The sequence below is a fragment of the Gekko japonicus genome, unplaced genomic scaffold, assembly GCF_001447785.1.
Source record: "Gekko japonicus isolate JY-2015 unplaced genomic scaffold, Gekko_japonicus_V1.1 scaffold4587, whole genome shotgun sequence".
Taxonomy (NCBI): Eukaryota; Metazoa; Chordata; class Lepidosauria; order Squamata; family Gekkonidae; genus Gekko; species Gekko japonicus.
The window spans coordinates 44,263-58,667 of NW_015175509.1; the positions used below are offsets into that span (position 1 = coordinate 44,263).

Sequence of the window (14,405 nt, forward strand, 5' to 3'; positions counted from 1 at the left end):
AACGGACCTTCCCTTTGCTGGTCCGCCCCGGCGTGAAAAAGCGACTGAAGGGTCCCGGGGGGGAAGATGTTAAGTTCCCATTAGCGATATTCAGCTATCGTTTTACCGCTGCACTTTCGTGGCTTTGTGTTTAATATAGTATAATTATTGATAGGGGAACAGTTGGGTATTTGTGTTAACGCTGCCCTTTCCTAATCTCTTGGTGGTTTGAAATATCAGTATAAATGGCCACCGTCCCCCGGAGAGTGAAATGTATACTCAGCGGCATCAGGATACGGGGTTTGCCCCCCCTCCCCTTCCCCAACTTTGACTGGAATTATTTTTTTCTTTTAATGTGGAGCATTTAAACTGTTTCTTATTACTTAGGCATGTGGTGAAAATATTCTTTTCGCAAATCTGGTATAGAATAGAACTGAAATGCAGGCTTCCTTATTGATTTGGTCCCCCCACCCCTTTTTACAGGAAATCAGAACTTACTGGCAGTATATATCATATCATCGGTTTACATTTTTCATACTTGTGAGTCTTAGCTATTATCTTTATCCAGCCATACATAAAACTTTCCCCATCTTTTATCAATTGTCTTTTTGCTAGCACCTTTTGTTATTAAACTCAATTTATCCATTTCTACTAATGACAATACTTTATCAATTATTTCTTTTTTTGAGGGCAGTTCTTCCTTCCATTTTTTGGCTAATAGTATTCTGGCTGCTGTAAAAAGACATATAATTACATATTTGTTCGTTCTATTATACATTTCTGGGAGCATATTCAATACAGCAATTTCTGGTACAAATGGTATTTGTTCTTCTGTAATCTCATTTACTATTCTATATATTTTTTTCCAGTATCTTTGTACTTTTTCACACTTCCACCACCGATGATATGATGTATACTGAAAACTTATAAATAAACTTTTTTAAAAAAGAAGAACTTACTGGCAGAAAAGAGCGAAGCAATGACTACTGATGAAGGTTAATGTTTCCCTATATGGTTTCCCTGTGAAGAAAGGTTAAAACGCTTGGGGCTAGAGCAGTCCTTTTCTCCCTTTCTCACCATGCAAGAACTCATGGGCACGCCATGAAATTGCTGAGTGATTGGGTTAGAACAGATAAAAGGAAGTACTTCTTCACCCAAAGAGTGATTAACACATGGAATTCATGGCCACAGGAGGTGGTGGCGGCTACAAGCATGGACGGCTTCAAGAGGGAATTAGATAAACATCTGGAGCAGAGGTCCATCAGTGGCTATTAGCCACAAGGTATAGATAGATAACAGCGTTCCGTGCGCCTTGGTCACATGACCACGGAAACGTCTTCGGACAGCGCTGGCTCTTCGGCTTTGAAACGGAGATGAGCACTGCAACCCCAGAGTCGGATTCGACTGGCTTTCGAGCAAGGGAACCTTTACCTTTTACTATAGATAGGAACTCTCGGTCTGGGGCAAGTGATGCTCTCTGTATTCTTGGTGCTTGGGGGGGGGACAGTGGGAGGGCTTCTAGTGTCCTGGCCCCACTGGTGGACCTCCTGATGGCACCTGGTATTTCTGACCACTGTGTGACAGAGTGTTGGACTGGATGGGCCATTGGCCTGATCCAACACTGGCTTCTCTTATGTTCTCTTATGTTCTTAACACAGAAAGCAGGATTATGGCTGAACACCAAGACAATAGTAATGACCACTGGGGAATTACACAGCTTTTAGGGTGACGATGAAGAAACTGAAACTGTTCAAGGTTTTCTATTCACTGGTTCCAACGTCAACCAAAAGGGAGACTGCAAACAAGAAATCAGAAGGAGACTGAAACTGGGAAGGGTGGCCATGAAGGAGCTAGGAAAGATTCTTAAGTGTAGAGATGTGTCACCAGCAATCAAGATAATTCATACTATAGTATTCCCTGTTACTATGTATGAGTGTGTAAGTTGGACAATGGAGGCAGCTGATGGGAAGAAAGTTGATTCATCAGAAATGTCGCATAGGAGAAGAGTTTCATGGATACTGTGGACCACCAAAAAAGACAAACCAGTGGGCTGTGGATCATATCAATCCTGAACTCTCCCTAGAAACTAAAAGACCAGATGGAGTCTATCGTACTTTGGTCACATTAGGAGAAGACAAAACCCACTGGAAAAAGACAGTCATGTTAGGAATCGTTGAAGGCAGCAGGAAAAGAGGAAGACCCGACGTGAGATGGATTGACTCCATCAAGGAAGCCACGGCCTTCAGTTTGCAAGACCTGAACAAAGCTGTTAGTGATGCTGTAATGATTCCTTGTTTTTTTTGTGGGTGTGTCTCTTTAAACGTTTGGTTGCATGGCTGTGGTAGATAGACTAGAGTGGTTGAGAGAGGCAAATGTGGTATGATTGGTGGTTGACAGAGAGGGGGAGGGTTTTTGGAAGTGAGTCTGGGTGGATGGGTATGTGAGTCAGTCAGTAGTTTCAGTTACAAGTTGACAGTTGATGGTGTTTAGTTAGTTCTGTGTTGAAGCAGTTAGAAGCTGACAGCTGCGGTTGTTCAGTGAGAAAGAGAAAGAGAGCTGAAAGCTGAGTGTATAGGAAAAAGTAAAGTTTAAGTGAAGAAAATTTAAAGGAAAGTCTGAGATCCCAGTACTGATGTGGTATTCAGATCTGGGATTTTTTGGAAATTCTGAATTTTTTCAGGTCCAATTGACCCAAGAAGAAAAAAATGGGGGGGGGGGATTGTACACCAGGAGCTGTGACCGAGGGGAGCAGTCTGCTCTCCGTGGGCATGTCTGATTCTAGGAAGACTTCTCTTGCATCCTGGTTTAGAAGCCAATCAATAAATAAGCAAACCTATAGAAAGTGATTTAAGAAAATAGTTAAATATGGTAATAGAGTTATACTGATCTCTTTGTATGTGTTATGTATGTAAATTTGTTGTATGTATGTTGGTTTGTGTATAATCTGAAAAGTAATAAAAGTGTACCTAACGGGTACTTATAACAAAAATAAAAATAAAATATGTGTAAAAGAACCCCTAAATTTAGGGCTCAGCCAAATGGATATTCAAAAAGGTACCTTTGACAAAGGTCTACACTCCCAGATGAACTCTGATTCTGTTAGTTTAACGATCCAAACATTTTCAATCTCATTTTTTTCTACCTATGATTTTGTTTTAATCTTAAATTCTGCCTGCATATACCAGGGGGCCACCGTTCTGTTACAGTATGGTAGATTTCAATGAATGCTGTAGATTCCTTGCGGCAGGGCTATTTTTGGGCAGGAACGCACCGGACCGGCTGTCAGGGTGTGGCCTAATATGCTAATAGGTTTTGCTGCTGGGTGTGGCCTATTATGCTAATGAGTTCCTGCTGGGCTTTTTCTACAAAAAGAGCCCTGCCTTGCGGACATATCAATCCGTAAAAGAAGGTTTGGTTCAGAGGGAGTGGAGAGTTAACGGAAAGTTTGCTCTGGGTCCCGTGGTACCCAGCCATTCCTGACGCTGTTTATCTGAATCTGACACAGTTTGACATCGGCCACTCCAGGCAGAGGAGACAAGCTTTTAGAAACCGGTTGTGGGCTGCCTCAATCGTTGGCACTTCACATCCAACAGCGGCTCCAAAAGCATCACGATGAACTGGCCGTCAACCGACATTGGTTGGAGACTGATTGGCAAATGCTGGGTTTGAATCCCGCGTCCCCCTTCACTAAATTATGGCATTTATTGTTTGTTTCCTATTGGCTATTATTTATTTATCTATTTATTAAATTAGGCCTTTATGCCACCATCCCCACAAGCAAGCTCAGGGCAGTGTACAACAAAGTTCCCTAAAATACGTATCATAAATAATCTACAATTTTAAAATACCCCAAACCCATACGGAGCCATAATACAATTTTAGTCCCCACAGCTTACTTTACTTTAACAATACTTTAACAGTGAGGATGCACCTCCACAAAAAGGTCTATTTGGGGACACAGTGGGATGTAGAAGAAGAAGAAGAGATTGGATTTCTACCCCACCCTTCACTACCCAAAGGAGTCTCAGAGCGGCTTACAAACTCCTTTCCCTCCCCCCTCCCTACAACAGACACCCTGTGAGGTAGGTGGGGCTGAGAGAGCTCTGACAGAAACTGCTCTTTTTCAAAGACAGCTCTTATCAGAACTACGGCTAGCCCAAGGTCATCCAGCAGGTGCAAGCGGAGGAGTGGGGAATCAAACCCGGTTCTCCCAGATTAGAGTCCGCGCACTTAACCACTACACCAAACTGGCCCTCTGTGATGAGAAATCGCCTTGTCTTGCTAGGAGAGGAAGTTAATTTTTCAGAGCGTTCCCAGCTTGTAGAGTTAGGCTGACCCCTTCGTGCTAACAACACGGGAACCCCCAACATGTTAGCGCCCTTCTGTTACCAGCCGCAGAATCAATGCCTGGACAGAATTCCAGGAGCTGCAGAAGACTAAGCCTTGGCCCAGTCATTCTCTCACCTACAAAAGGGGGCTCATATTGAACCAGGCCATTGATCCGTCTGGTTTAACTGGTTAGTAGAAGCTTTCCGGGGTTATGGAGAGGGGTTTCCCCAGTCCTTTCGGATGCTTTCAGAGAGAGATTCGCACTGAGTCCTTCCGCACGCAAAAGCACATGCTGCACCAACAAGCTGTGCCCCCTGCCTATGACCTCTAAGTCTTATTTACTTAAGACTGCCGTGAAGAACTATTTAAATATATGGTAACGGCGGCAAGAGAGTGGTTTGCGAATCCAAATGGAAGGCTGGAAAATGTCCAGAATTGACGGACTGGAAGAATAAATTAATGGAGAATGCAACAACGGCAAAGTTAACATCTTGCTTGCGTAACAGACCAGACTCAGAATTCCGAGAAAAATGGGACCTTCTGCATGCCAAGCAGATGCTCTGCCACTGAGCCAAGCTCTCAGATCAAGGTCTTTCCCATCACTTCCTATCTGACCCTTTAACTGGAGATGCCGGGGGTTGAACCTGGGACCTTTTGCATCCCAAGCAGACGCTCGACCACTCGGCCATGGCCCCTCCCTATGTGTTGTCTGCACCTGCACTTCAACACTCCTCCATGTGGTGGAGCCGAAAGCGGGCAAGGAAGATGAAGAAGCAGTTGCAGGAGGGTGGGAGAGCTGCAGGACGGAATCCCTCCTGTACCATTCTCATGGGTCCCCCCACCAGTGTTTCCTTAGGTTAGTGTGAGCCGGCTCACAGTTTTTTAGCCTCCGGCTCACGCATTTTTGTCTTAGCCCAGGAAAGAGGGCTCCAGAGCAAATATTGGTGGTTTAAGTTGCAATGTGAACCTTAAGGGAGTTATGGGATGGTTGTGAATGGTTGTGAGTGTATGAGTATGGTTGTACATCACCGAATGATTGCACCTTTAATTTTGTTGTACTGTGTACAATGACAATAAAGTACATCATCATCATCATCATTATTATTATTTCTATTTCATGCAGTAGCCAAATCGCTCGCTCACAATTTTAACGCCAGCAGTTCACAAAGTAGAATTTTTGCTCACAAGACTTCACAGCTTAGAGGGAGCACTGACCACTTATTATTAATAATGAACAACCTAACCAGAAGACTTGAGACATACCTGCTTAGTTGTTTTGTGAGCTCCCTGGGTTATTCTCTTGGATTTCCCTCCGATTTGCCATTTAGGCTTCCCTGGAAAGAGAGAAAAAAATTACATCATCAATGACCCTTGAATCACAGCGCCACAGTCTAAATATTTTCTTCTTGTTGGGACCTAAGGAGAGTCAGGTGGGGCAGCAGATCCTCCTTCGCAGTTTGCCAACTCTCAAGGAAGAGCAGCTGTAATGTATTTGCAGCTGAAAGGTTAGCTCCTTTTTGTGTTTACATGTGTGTGTAAGCGACCAGTAGTTGTGGAAACAATATATGCAGTGTTATATTTGGTTTAAATGTCGCAATGGTTTTGCGGCTCCCAGGTTTTTTTTTTCCGTCGGAAACGGGTCCAAGTGGCTCTTTATGTCTTAAAGGTTGCAGACCCCTGGTTTAACTGGTTAGTAGAAGCTTTCTGGGGTTATGGAGAGGGGTTTCCCCAGTCCTTTCGGATGCTTTCAGAGAGAGATTCGCACTGAGTCCTTCCGCACGCAAAAGCACATGCTGCACCAACAAGCTGTGCCCCCTGCCTATGACCTCTAAGTCTTATTTACTTAAGACTGCCGTGAAGAACTATTTAAATATATGGTAACGGCGGCAAGAGAGTGGTTTGCGAATCCAAATGGAAGGCTGGAAAATGTCCAGAATTGACGGACTGGAAGAATAAATTAATGGAGAATGCAACAACGGCAAAGTTAACATCTTGCTTGCGTAACAGACCAGACTCAGAATTCCGAGAAAAATGGGACCTTCTGCATGCCAAGCAGATGCTCTGCCACTGAGCCAAGCTCTCAGATCAAGGTCTTTCCCATCACTTCCTATCTGACCCTTTAACTGGAGATGCCGGGGGTTGAACCTGAGGCCTTCTGCATCTCAAGCAGATGCTCAACCACTCAGCCATGGCCCCTCCCTATGTGTTGTCTGCACCTGCACTTCAACACTCCTCCATGTGGTGGAGCCGAAAGCGGGCAAGGAAGATGAAGAAGCAGTTGCAGGAGGGTGGGAGAGCTGCAGGACGGAATCCCTCCTGTACCATTCTCATGGGTCCCCCCACCAGTGTTTCCTTAGGTTAGTGTGAGCCAGCTCACAGTTTTTTAGCCTCCGGCTCACGCATTTTTGTCTTAGCCCAGGAAAGAGGGCTCCAGAGCAAATATTGGTGGTTTAAGTTGCAATGTGAACCTTAAGGGAGTTATGGGATGGTTGTGAATGGTTGTGAGTGTATGAGTATGGTTGTACATCACCGAATGATTGCACCTTTAATTTTGTTGTACTGTGTACAATGACAATAAAGTACATCATCATCATCATCATTATTATTATTTCTATTTCATGCAGTAGCCAAATCGCTCGCTCACAATTTTAACGCCAGCAGTTCACAAAGTAGAATTTTTGCTCACAAGACTTCACAGCTTAGAGGGAGCACTGACCACTTATTATTATTAATGAACAACCTAACCAGGAGACTTGAGACACACCTGCTTAGTTGTTTTGTGAGCTCCCTGGGTTATTCTCTTGGATTTCCCTCCGATTTGCCATTTAGGCTTCCCTGGAAAGAGAGAAAAAAATTACATCATCAATGACCCTTGAATCACAGCGCCACAGTCTAAATATTTTCTTCTTGTTGGGACCTAAGGAGAGTCAGGTGGGGCAGCAGATCCAAGATGGACAAGAAAGCACTTCTTCACCTCACACATAAATAACTTGTGGAACTCACAGCTGCAAGATGTAGGCCACTCTGAGAGCCAGTTTGGTGTAGTGGTTAAATGCGCGGGACTCTAATCTGGGAGAACCGGGTTTGATTCTCCACTCCTCCACTTGCACCTGGATGGAAGACCTTGGGCAAGCCGTAGTTCTGATAAGAGCTGTTCTTGAAAAAAGAGCAGTTTCTGTCAAGAGCTCTCTCAGCCCCACCTACCTCACAGGGTGTCTGTTGTGGGGAGGGGAAGGGAAAGGAGTCTGTAAGCCGCTCTGAGACACCTTTGGGTAGTGAAGGGCGGGGTATAAATCCAATCTCTTCTTCTTCTTAGATGGGCTTAAAGGGAGAATCAGATGAACTTGTGAAGGATAGGGTCCATTATCAATGGCCATTAGCTATAATGGTGAAATGGATTCAGATCCAGTATAAGTTTGGGGTGTGTGTGTGGGGGTACTCGGTCCCTGTGCCCTTGTTGGTGGACTTTACGGGCTATCTAGCTGGCTATGATGTTGGACCATGGGCCGGACCCTGCAGGGCTCCTCTTATAACCATAACCTGGAGCGACAGAGCTGGCACTGAAGTCTGCTAATGGTAGCTTCCCTCCCCAAATTTCTTGGGCTTGGAATATGTTACTCACGGCCTTTTTAAATTTCAAAGCTCTCTTCTCTTAGTAAGAAGAAACTGAGCAAAGGGAAACAGCGAGCTCTGTGAAACAATACGCGCCTTCTATCACAAGAAGGCTTGGTGTGAAAATATGGGATTCGGGCAGGGATGACGGACAGACCACAATTAATTAATTATCGTGTGGCATTGTGTGTAGTCTAGCTGGGAGATCTGAAGATTGTCTGGCAGCCTTAACTACTGACTCATTTTGTGTTATGCACCACCAGGTGGTGAACTAGGCTTATTTTTTTACCCCTGGCTGAGAGAGCTCTGAGAGAGCTGTGACTGACCCAAGGTCACCCAGCTGGCTTCATGCAGGGGAGTGCGGAATCGAACCCAGTTCTCCAGTTTAGAGTCTGTCGCCCTTAACCACTACACCAAGCTGCCTCTCAGACCACAAGTACCATGAGACACTTGGAGGAAGAGTAATGCAATAATAAGGCAGTTTCAGAGGGTAGCTACGTTTGTCTGCTGCAGACCAGCTAGATTTGGATCCAGGAGCACCTGAGAGACCAGCAAGATTTTGGGGATCTAAGCTTTTGAGAGTCAAAGCACCCTTTAGTATCTGATGAAGGAAGTTTCGACCCTTGGAAGTTCATACCCCCCAAAATCTTGTCAGTCTTTAAGGTACTACTGTCCTTGAATCTAGCTGTACTAAGACGGATATCACAAACAGTTGATACACACCATCCTCCTCTTTGCTCTCCAGGGGCACGCTCCACGCGATCAAATTCCGCGCAGTTCGACCCTCCTCGGCCACTATTTTCCTGACTTTGTCGTGGCTGTTAGAACGCTGGAAAGAAGCCTAAAGGGAGAAAGGAAGTCCCGTTAATAGCCCAAAAGTAATTACTATTTTTTTACTTCTATATTTGTAATTGTATTAAGACTTGTTTTTCTTTTGATATTACCCACCAAGTTTTATGGTTGACTGTTATTTAATGTAGTTGTTTATATTGGTTATAAATGTTATATAAAATAAAATAAAAATATATTAAAAAACATAGTGGGAAAACCCCAGCATAGCGTTGGCCTTTTTTATTGCAGTCCCACACTGGCTCGACATTTTCATTGAGTTATCTACTATGACGCCAAGATCTCTCTCTTGGTCAGTCTCTGCCAGTTCAGACCCCGTCAATGTGTATTTATAGTTAGGATTTTTGGCTCCAATGTGCATCACCTTGCACTTGGCCACATTGAACCCCATTTGCCACGTTGACGCCCACTCGCCCATCCTCGACAGATCCCTTTGGAGTGCCTCACAATCCTCCCTGGATTTCACCACCCTGAACAACTTCGTGTCATCTGCAAATTTAGCCACTTCACTGCTTACTCCCAACTCCAAATCATTAATGAACAAGTTAAAAAGCATCGGACCGAGTACTGATCCCTGTGGTACCCCACTGCTTACCACCCTCCACTGAGAACATTTCCCATTTCTTCTTGCTCTCTGTTTCCTATTAATTAGCCAGTTTTTGATCCACAAGGGAATCTCTCAGCCCCACCTACCTCATGCGATATATGCTGTGGGGAGGGGAAGGGAAAGGAGATTGTAAGACGCTCTGAGATGCCTTCAGGTAGTAAAGAGCGGGGTATAAATCCAATCTCTTCTCTCTCTACCGCTGAGCCAGAGTCCCTTCCTTTCGCAGCACAAACCAAGGTAAGCTCGTGGGGCTTGGTACAGGACTCACACTGAGATGTGCTATCAATAGGTGTGATTTCAGGTGCTACACAAAACTGGGATCTTAAAACATTGTCACAGTAGGAAATATATATATATATATACACATACACACACACATACACACGACTCACCATCATGTTATAACTGTCCTCCGTGTCAACAGATTCGCTTATCGCATTTTTGGATGACCCCATGAAGTCGTCATAGCTGCATAACAGAGAACACAAAGAGTGTCAACATTTAAAAGGCACAGGTCTCCCAGATTTCTTCTCAGACAGAAAACCAGACGACGCGCCACGATGCCACGCATCGCCGAGACGATACGCCACGCATCACAGGGACACAAACGAGGACGAATGGTGTGTTTGTTCATTAATGACCGGGTTCGATTAGTGCAAAGCCAAACAGCATCCTAAGGCTCCTAGAGGCAAACCTTAGCAAGTGGGAATCGCTCACGGAAGTGTGTCCTGCAATAGACGTGTTAGAAGGTAAAAGTGCCTGAAGACTCTTATTTCGACAGCAACGGGCTAAAACGGATACGCCTCTGGAATATGAACGTTAAGCTTCCCCTGTGTATGCCACCTCTGAAACAAGATTAATATTGTGGTTTCTTAACAGAGCACAGTCACGGGAAAGGGGAAAAAATGGGTGGCTTTCAAAGGTATATTAACCCACTTCTAGTTTGTTTCAAGGTGTGAGATTTCGTGTGCACGCACACTTCCATCAGATGATGAAACGGAATTATGAAATGGAATTTTACCCCTGGACCTCCTGAGGGCACCTGGTGTTTTTGGCCACTGTGTGACAGTGTTGGACTGGATGGGCCATTGGCCTGATCCAACATTGGCTTCTCTTCTTATCATAAAGGTAAAGGTCTTCCTTGCTCGAAAGCCAGTCGGATCCGACTCTAGGGATGTGGTGCTCATCTCCGTTTCAAAGCCGAAGAGCCAGCGCTGTCCGAAGACATTTCTGTGGTCATGTGGCCGGCATGGCTAAACACCAAGGCGCACGGAACGCTGTTACCTTCCCACCGAAGTGGTACTTATTTATTTACTTGCAATTTCTTGCTTTCGAACTGCTAGGTTGGCAGGAGCTGGAACTAGAGACGGGAGCTCACTCCGTCATGCAGCACCCGGGTCTCGATCTGCTGAACTACTGACCTTCCACAGCCTGCAGTTCAGCGTCTTAACCACTTGAGCCACCGCAGGTTATCATAGTTGTATATATATAGGAGCGGTTTGTTAAATTAGCATGCAAAATAGTGAGGCCACTTTTTTTTAACAGATCAAAAGAACCGTCATTCTTTTTGACAGATCAAAAGCTTGTCATCCTTTCGATCTGTTAAAAAAAAAAAAAGGATCCTCACTATTTTACACACTAATCTAACACACCACTCCTAGATATATATACGACTATGATACGCCATTCCGTTCCATCGCCTGACGAAGTGTGCGTGCCCACGAATGCTCGCACCTTGAATAAAACTTTGCCGGTCTTAAAGGTGCCCCACGGAGCTCTACCTCTGTTCTCTGGCTTCAGACGACACGGCTACCCCAACCTTGGTCCACTTCTTGCTTGGCTCTTGATCCTAAGCCCCGTGCTTCCAGACCGGGTACAAATCACCCTCTTATCTAATTTTACTTGTTCCAAGAATTAAAAGAGGAAGGAGCTGAGGGTGGTTTTTCCTCCTTCCCTTGCCAAGCACAATTTTATCCCACTAGAACAGGGGTCTCCAACGTGGTCCCCGTGGCACCCACTGACACGTCTCCTGGGGCCCGCAGAGCGTTTTTTTTTTAGTGGGTGGGGCCAGGTGGGGCTTTTGCCCTGCAAGGCTTCTGATTGGCCACTGGAGATTTGATTGCCTGTGCAGGTTTTTTTTTTTTAAAAAAAACATTGCTTGGACAGCGGTTACAATGTTCCCTCTAAGCTGTGGAGTCTTGTGAGCAAAAATTCTACTTTGTGAGCTACAGACATTAAAGTTGTGAGTGAGCTATTTGGCTGCTGCATAAATTAGTTTGTTCTGGAGCCCTCCTTCCTGAGCTAAGGCAAAAATCTGTGAGCCAGAGGCTAAAAAACTGTGAGCTAGCTCACACTAACTCAGCTTAGAGGGAACACTGGTTACCACCCCAGCCCAAAGATCTTCACTGTGTGACCGAAAGCCATCGTGGCCATTTTCGTTGCCGGCACCACCTCCTGCGGTAACATGAACACGAAAGGGAAATTCGGTATGAGTAGATAAACCCTATAAACCAAATCACACCGCAAACAGACCATAAAACATTATATGGCTCTCTATTAAACACTTCCAAACATGAATTATACGCTGGGTTCCAAATGGTGTTCCCTCTAAACTGAGTTAGTGTGAGCTAGCTCACAGATTTTTAGCCCCCGGCTCACACATTTTTGTCTCAGCTCAGGAAAGATGGTTCTAATTTATGCAGCAGCCAAATCGCTCACTCACAACTTTAATGCCAATAGCACACAAAGCAGATTTTTTGCTCACAAGACCCCGCAGCTTAGAGGGAGCATTGCTTCCAAACAAGAATTGTTGAAAGTAATACTCGCTGCTGGAAGCAAGGTGAAGAAGTCATTAAACGAAACTGCCTTCAATCTGCAGGGATGTGTCCCGCTGTTTTGTAAATCAGCCTCTGGAAAGCACTGCTGCTGTTTTGTAAATCAGTCTTCGGGAAGTATTCTCTGTTTCATCCATCCATACCTGTTTAATGGATGCAAGCCATTTAGAAGAGATCTTCTTCTCCAACTCAGAAAAAGGAAAGTCATTGCTTTTAAGAATCTTGTAACAAGCATCGTATTTCTAGCGCTATCTTGTGTGTTGCACTGAGCGGGGAAAACTTTTAGCTTAGTGCATGTTCCTCGACCACGGATGCTGCCCAAGCGTGTATAAATTTATATGAATACACTGAATGTATCTTCATGATGTGTGAGATGAAAGTTATTGTACTGTCTAATTCATGCTGGAAAGTGTTTAATAGAGAGCTATATAATGGTTGATGGTCTGTTTTCGGTGCAATTTGGTTTACAGCGGCTCCACTTCCTGCGACAGCCATTTTGTGAAAACGACTCGGAATTCCAAAGGTGCCCACAAGCTCAAAAAGGTTGGGGACCCCTTGCATCAGAGGAACAAAACCTCCTAATATGCAGACAGGTCCCTGTAGAATGATCATTGGCTAACAGAATTTATCCATTGCACATGCAAGACTGCAGAACTTTTCATTCCAGCTTGTGACAAAAACACTAGCATGAAGGTGGCATTAAGCACCGCATAAAGGTTAAGGTTTCCCTGGCTCGAAAGCCAGTCGAATCTGACTCTAGGGGGCGGTGCTCATCTCAGTTTCCAAGCTGAAGAGCCAGCGCTGTCCGAAGACTTTTTCGAGATCATGTGGCCGGCATGACTAGACGCCAAGGCGCATGAAACGCGGTTACCTTCCCACCGAAGTGCTACCTATTTATCTACTTGCGATTTTTTGCTTTCGAACGGCTAGGTTGGCAGGAGCTGGGGCCAGAGATGGGAGTTCACTCCGTCACGCGGCACTCGGCTCTCAAACTGTTGAACTACCGACCTTCCAGTCTGCAGCTCAGCATTTTAACCTCTGAGCCACTGCAGGCCCATAAGTAATGAATGAATGAATTTTATTGTTACGGCACCCAGCCAGCAAAGCCCATAAGTAATGCATACCTAACTACATATTTAGGCAGTCACACAACTCTTCCTTTTTTCATTTTCTTCCTTTGATATCATTTTATCCACCTCGGTGGTATTAGGCCCCAAATCACACTCCCCCTCCAATATAAAATGAAGTCTACCCTACTCTTCCTTCTGCAGGATATGAGAGTCCATTATTGGTATCAGAATTATGGTGGGTGTGTTTTTTTAAATGATGCAACAAAACAGATGCATTGTTAAAACTGAATTTTATTTATGGCAGATTAAGTTTTGGAAAACGCAATATATAGGAGGAGGAGGAGATTGGATTTATACCCCGCCCTTCACTACCCAAAGGAGTCTCAGAGCGGCTTACAAACTCCTTTCCCTTCCCCTCCCCGCAACAGACACCCTGTGAGGTGGGTGGGACTGAGAGAGCTCTGACAGAAACTGCTCTTTTTCAAGAACAGCTCTGACAGAACTATGGCTTGCCCAAGGTCATCCAGCCAGGTGCAAGTGGAGGAGTGGGGAATCAAACTCGGTTCTCCCAGATTAGAGTCTGCGCACTTAACCACTACACCAAACTGGCATAAAAGCATAATAATGCAATGCTGCTAATATTTATTATTGTTGTTGTTGTTGTTGTTGATTTTATTTATTAATCGCCCTCTCCCTGTTAAGCAGGGCTCTGGGCGATATACAACAAAAGGCACATAGCCCCAAGACAACTATAAAGTCCATTAAAATTCTAATCACAAACGGAATTACAGTAGGTTAAAAACTAGATTTTTAAAAAGTCCAAGATGGCTTCTGTAGAATTTACTCCACACTTCTGCACAGAGGAGAGGAAGCATAGCTCAGAATTTGGGGGGGGGGGGGGGGAGAAGGGGTTGCCTCTGCGTTGGCTTGTCCGACTGCCCCCACCCCACCCCAGCAACACACCTTGTTGGTGGTCCAGGCAGGCCCCAGGGTCCTGTTGGGAAGGGAAGCCTCCCTCCCTGCCATGGGACTCTTTGGGAGCCAAGAGACCCCTCCATCCTCAGCCCTACCTCCTGCTGTGTGGCAGAGGAGCTCTGGGGGGGGGGCTGGCTGGGGGGGGGGGGG

At 45.1% G+C, this 14,405-nt stretch overlaps 1 protein-coding gene across 1 annotated transcript in view; it reads right to left on the bottom strand.

Moving 5' to 3' along the window:
* Nucleotides 1-14,405, bottom strand: part of LOC107122871 (S phase cyclin A-associated protein in the endoplasmic reticulum-like) — a gene marked incomplete at its 3' end in the record, with an annotated part of 63,010 nt that overhangs the window by 39,277 nt on the left and 9,328 nt on the right. The window contains exons 3-5 of the mRNA XM_015426012.1: nucleotides 9,769-9,844; nucleotides 8,644-8,761; nucleotides 7,073-7,143 (exon numbers count right to left, since the gene is read on the bottom strand). Of these exons, the coding sequence (XP_015281498.1) occupies nucleotides 7,073-7,143; nucleotides 8,644-8,761; nucleotides 9,769-9,831 (252 nt within the window). The remainder of the gene's footprint in view (nucleotides 1-7,072; nucleotides 7,144-8,643; nucleotides 8,762-9,768; nucleotides 9,845-14,405) is intronic.